The 6,120-nt window shown below is 37.3% G+C and overlaps 1 protein-coding gene across 1 annotated transcript in view; it reads left to right on the top strand.

The window, feature by feature from the left end:
* LOC126353882 (nucleoprotein TPR-like) overlaps positions 1 to 6,120 on the top strand; it is a 342,294-nt gene that overhangs the window by 308,228 nt on the left and 27,946 nt on the right. The window contains exon 24 of the mRNA XM_050003086.1: positions 2,134 to 2,199. Coding sequence (XP_049859043.1) covers positions 2,134 to 2,199 — 66 coding nt within the window. The remainder of the gene's footprint in view (positions 1 to 2,133; positions 2,200 to 6,120) is intronic.

Here is a 6,120-nt window from a genome sequence, read left to right as displayed (position 1 = left end):
AGAGGGTAAGGAGTCATTCCAATCCTGGGCGCGGAAAGACATATGTCTGCTTGTGTCTGTGTATGTGCGGATGGATGTGTGTGTGTGTGTGTGTGTGTGTGTGTGTGTGTGTGTGTGTGTGTGCGAGTGTACACCTGTTCTTTTTTTCCCCTAAGGGAAGTCTTTCCGCTCCCGGGATTGGAATGACTCCTTACCCTCTCCCTTAAAACCCACATCCTTTCGTCTTTCCCTCTCCCTCCTGAAGAAGCAACCATCGGTTGCGAAAGCTAGTAATTCTGTGTGTGTGTTTTGTTCATGTGCCTGTCTGCTGGCGCTTTCCCGCTTGGTAAGTCTTGGAATCTTTGTTTTTAATATATTTTTCCCATGTGGAAGTTTCTTTCTATTTTAAAGTTGGAAGACGGGCTTTTTTTTTCTCCGCCCCGAGTTTCGACCACCGCATTTTTATACATTATCCAACGAAGTAAATACAAACTCCATATTGTTCGTCTTCGAATGTAGCAGAATTTCAATGTACTACGAAAATCCGACTGGCAAGACTGTTTGGGATGTTTGTCAATATGGCCAACTCTACGTTCTAAATTTTTTCCTACCTGTGAGAAGAGATGGTTGCTAATAGGAACCTGATGAAATGTGAATCACATGCAGTATTCTCTTCACCATAAGAAAGAATACGAATATAAACATTTTGCCATGTATTCTTTCGTGTTTGCTGCTATCTCATTTAAATCCTGTCTGCCTAATAAACTACGAACTAGAGTGAAACAACAGCAAATGCGGAAGAATATACGTATCGTGTCATGTTTATATTCATATTATTCTTATGCCTAATAGTGATACAGTCAGAAATGGAGCATGGCAACTGACTAAATTTTTAAATCTAAGATTACTCTAACTTCTGTGCAGAATTTGATGTACTAAAGAAGCAGCCGCAAAGATTTACAAACAAAAAAAAATTCTCCTAACTCTCGTTCAGAACATGTTCTATCATACACAGTCTATTATTTGGTTGTTGTTGATCATTATCAAAGAAAGCAGCAGTGTAAGTAACAACAAATAGCAATCTCTTGCCATTGTTTCGCTAATGAGATGATTCCTTAAAAACAACCGGCGGTAGCATGCACAAAATCCATGCCGCGAGCAGCGACAGGCCATAAACGCGCACTATCAGAATGCGACAAACAATGCATGACACAGTACAGTAATGCATTTTCAGCTTAGAGTGCCGTAAACACCTATAACAAAGAAAACGGCACTTATCAGATCAAAGCAAAACAAGCAATTGATTCAAATGAGAGGAAGGGTACCCGTATAAATACGGAGGAGCGCCTGATGGCTACCTGGTACAGCTTAACTGCTAAGCTTACGACTGGAACCAAACTGCTGTAGCTGTATCATCATTCATTCGACCTAAATTGTCTCATATTACAATGGACCAACTTTGTTTCGACTTGGAGGTGCGGCCTAAAACTTTTCTTTACCCTTGAATTTCAGGTGCGGCTTAGATTCGCGAAATTTTTTTTTTTTTTCCTTTATTTCGAGTCCCATTTTTCAGGTGCGGCTTAGATTCGAGTGCGGCTTAGATTCGAGTAAATACGGTATGCCTCATTGTGGTTGAACAGTTGTTTATATATTATGGATTAAGTGCCTGGTCATTATTCCCTTTTGCATCTACACTTTGGTTTTATTTGAAGCAGTACCTTGTGCATTTTATTAACTTGCTGTATAATCTTCCTTCCATATTGTCTCTAAAGTTAACCAAGGTACAAAAATTGAGACCTTATAAATAGAAAATTAATGCATAATCAGTGCGAAATAAAAGTGCCTCCAAGTATTAAGAGAAGAAGGAAGTGTAAGTAAAGCAGTAGCTAGAGGTAAAATGAGTTAAATAAAGGTCCTATAGAAGGGATAATAATAGTCTGCACTACGGCATTGTGGCTGATGGACTATTTCCATAACTACAAGCTGTTTGTGTTCATTTAGAAACTTTATAATTTTATTTATTTAGTTTAAAGTAATAATTAATTGCTTTTCATTGTCATGATTTCAGTTCCATTCTAAATTATTCTGTTGCAACTGCTCTCTGGCTCTGCCTGCTGCTTTAATGGAACTTGACTTTTTTTTCTGGATTTAAAGGTTCGCTCTGAGGAAGATGATGTTTGTCTCGTTGACCTAGCGGAAGAGGAAGATAATACTGCTCAGGTATGTTATGTTGTCAATAAGTTTGCAATAATTAATAGCAACGATATTTTGATAGAAGGAAAACCCCTAATTACCAGCAGCGAAAACAGAAACAGTTGTTGTAGGTCTGAGAGATCACTGTGTGTTTAAGAACACAGTTAAAATTTCAGCTTTCAGGCAAAACAGATGCTTCGAATTATAGATGATGCAGAGATTTTAAAGAAGAAAAGAACAATTTAGACCTTTGTTAGTTGAGCCACAAGGAATAGGAAATAACTTGAAAGTAACAATGGATAACAGCCATAATTTATAATCCAGACTGCTAATTGTAATTACTGCTGACAACGGATGTATCAGAGATGAGAACTAATTTCAAAAGAAATAAATAGGCAGAAATTAGAACTGGATGGAATCAAGTGAAGTATTTTGTCACCACAATATTATTATTAAGGGAAAGTATAATAAAAGGATAGAAATAAAATATAAAATTAAATAATTAATAACATACATTTATGAAAATCAAATACTGGAAAAGGATTTAGATGTTAGAAGGGAGACGATGCAGAATGTTTATACCAGTGGAAGTAAACCTGTAGAAGGGAATGGAGAAACCATAAGGAAAAAGAGTAGCATAGACTAACAAGCGAATGGTCCAATAAGACATGTTGAAACCTACCCTGAAATTTTTTACACAGGAAGAAGACAACGAAATAAATGCAGTATCAAAATTTTAACTGCTGAGAGAGACTGCAAGTATTAAAAGGAAAGAAGGTGAAAATTGCCAAATTTGTAGTGTGCCAGGCGGTGGTAGAAATCTATATCTCTGCTGATACCGTAGCAACTGTGCATGCACAACTAGGCATACACACAGCTGAGGTCAGTGGTACGTTTGTAAACATGAAACACGGCACAAGCCGATCGTAATTTGCAAAGGACGTTTCAGGTTACCATTCATTGATAGTTTCTTTAACACTGCAGTACACAGTCACTATTCTCTCAAATTAGCCACTCAAGTAACATCTATTACAAATTATTAGTTGATTTTGCAGTATTGTTAAGTATTGACAATACAGATAAAGCTGAATTAATATGTATTCTGCTTTCTTAAGGCATGCCTGCTCAGTTTCACAGTAAAGTGGAATCCAGTTAACATTCTCAATTTAGCAATGATAACATATGAAGAATGTGGTTTCTAACCGAAATGACCTGCTTCTTCTGAGGATGTACATGTGTGTCATTTGTTAGTTGATTTCCTTGACATTCTTTCAAGTGATATCGACATTTTGTTTGAAACTGTGGATACATTTGAAGAAATAGGAAATAACTGTGACTATTCCATGAATTGTGGTTTGGATGACATCAGCTGCTCCAGTAACAGTTCTGAAGAAGAATACCTTCCAAGTCTATAAAGAAAAAGAAAGTACTGCAACAGCACTCAGCAAAAAAGAAAAGGCAGTGAAATATTGGTTAAATGGAGGAGGGAAAAAATGCTTCAAGTTAAGCAGTGTGCAAAGGTGTTTTCATTTCGTAAAATCGGAGCATGAACTGTACAAATGGAATAACAAATTACATGAAGTAAGAAATGTGCACCCAGTGGAAACCCAAAACCATCTAAATGAAAAACTTTATGAAAGAATTAGAACTGCTCGTGAGAGGCTATGCACCATTACCGATGGGGATCTATGAGACTGGGCCCTCCAAATTGCATCTGACATGAACATTGGTAATTTCCAGACTTCACTGACCTGGCTACACAGGTTCAAGAAATTGTACAGAATAGAAAGTCACAAGATTACAAAGTTTACGTGATGTAAACGTGTAGAGCAGCTGCCAGTGATGCTGCTATAGAGAAATTCATATCTGTCTATGAAGACAAAACTTGGTGTTATCCCTGCAGCTGCTGTTTATAATGCTGATCAGTCAGGTTTCATGAAAGAAATGTGTGCACACCACACTTTATCAATTTGGTGTGAAAAAAAGATTGAGTAAATTCATATATGATAATGCCAGTGATAAGTTTCAGTGGTGTAATGTTTCCGCAAATGTATATCTGTCTTCAAGAACCGCAATGCAAATTAGGACAAAAAAAAAAAAAAAAAAAAAAAAAAAAAAAAAAAAAAAAAAAAAAAAAAAAAGAAGGCTGTTGAGTTGCAAAAATCTTGTACTCGATGTATCAAAATCAGGAAAAACGGGAAAGAATAATTTTCAACATTTTGTTCGAAACATATTCCTTCCAGCTGAGAAACTAATTCATTGCTTTTGTTGGATTCTTGGTCTGGACATCATGATGCCTCTGTTTTTGTGGAAGATGACAAAAGATCCATAGATGTAAAGTGGATTCCGGCTGGTACTACTACTGTGATTCGACCTTTTGATAAAGAATTTTTTTTACAGTGGAAAGCATTTTCCAGGAAATTATCAGACAACATAATTTCTGATACATCTCTCTCATTTTAGGTTTATCAGCAGAACAGTATTCTTAAGCTCCAGTGATTTGTGCATTACCAGTTTCTTTGCGACACTACGAATTTGATCAGGTATACCTGGTATGCAGAGCAGTATGCAGAACAGTGGCCAGGGCCATTTCTGACTCCATCTCAGTTCCATCTAAATGAAACTACTGGTTACTGCGAAGTGCCTGAGTTCATCAATTTTTCCTTTCTCCAGTGTGCCTGGTGCAAGAAAAATGTTTGTTTTAGTCATTCAGTAGAACTTCGCGTTTTTCTGACGACTATAGGGAATAAACAAAGAACTGTTTCACAGATAGTCAAATTCACAGTGCTCATTATTATAAGGAATGGCCTACAGAAACTGTTATAAAATGTAGTACGGCAAGACACATTTCATTTCAACAAATTAAAAGTCTTCGGTGATGGAAGTCATCTGTGATGGAAGTCATCTGTGACATCAAACACTGCCATGATTTTATTTTCTCTGCTGGCCACTTTTATTAGAATTACATGTGCAAGAACTCAACTGTTGATATGAAGTTACTCAAAAAAATGTTTGTATAGTTTAAGCCAGATTTTCAGTGGAGCAAACAAGCTAACAAGCATGAGCCAAAGAGAATTCTGTCTCATATACCTGGTAGGCCTCTTACAGTTCTTTCAACTGGATGCCACTGCAGCTGCTTATGTGTACCTAACCTTCGCCAGTTCTAATCAGAGAATGGAGACTTGAATTTTAACGTGAAATGCTCAGTTAAAAATCATAGTGAAAAATTTGTGGTCTGAACAGGATTTGATCCCGCACTCTCTAGATTATGAAGCAGTGCTTTGCCACTAGACCATCTTTGTTTTGGGAGGGGAATGATTGTTAGACCTTACGAGCATAGTGGAAATGCTAGGTATGTCACCTCTTTGCTCGACATTGGTAATTAGTGTTCTGTTTATAAATTTCCCCTCAATAGTAACGAGAAGCCAGGGAAAAATGGCAGTCGACATAGAAGGAAAATTGTTGACCAGTGCTAATGAGAGGTGGAAATGCAATTCTGTGTAAAGTGCACGATCTCCATGCATTTCACACTTCTATACAAATTAAGAAACTGAAATTCTTCTTCCCTGCACCATTTTGCATATTCTGTGAAGAACAGTCCACTCGCCCTGCAAAGTAATCGTCCCTGAATACCATAATTGTGGCTCTTAACAAAATATGGCTGTATCCTGTATGCCGAATATTAGCTCTAAAAACTAATAATACAGCATTCATAGGCAGTGTTCACTACCTTGTGTTCTCTTCCATTCCCTGTAGTATAAACAGTTCTACACATATACAAGTGAATAGAGTAAATTCATTGCAAATGGTCATTTGCACGTGTTCACTTCCATTCACTCCATTGTAAACCAGACTTTAGGTGCTTCAAATTGGTGTCTGTGAAATCCGGATAATTCTGCTACACAGCGCTGCATGAATGATTTGCCGAGTCGTGCGCTAGGCAGGCAG

Source organism: Schistocerca gregaria, chromosome 3, assembly GCF_023897955.1.
Source record: "Schistocerca gregaria isolate iqSchGreg1 chromosome 3, iqSchGreg1.2, whole genome shotgun sequence".
NCBI lineage: Eukaryota > Metazoa > Arthropoda > Insecta > Orthoptera > Acrididae > Schistocerca > Schistocerca gregaria.
The sequence above is the reverse complement of the archived record's forward strand: the minus strand, read 5'-3'. Positions and strand labels throughout refer to the sequence as shown.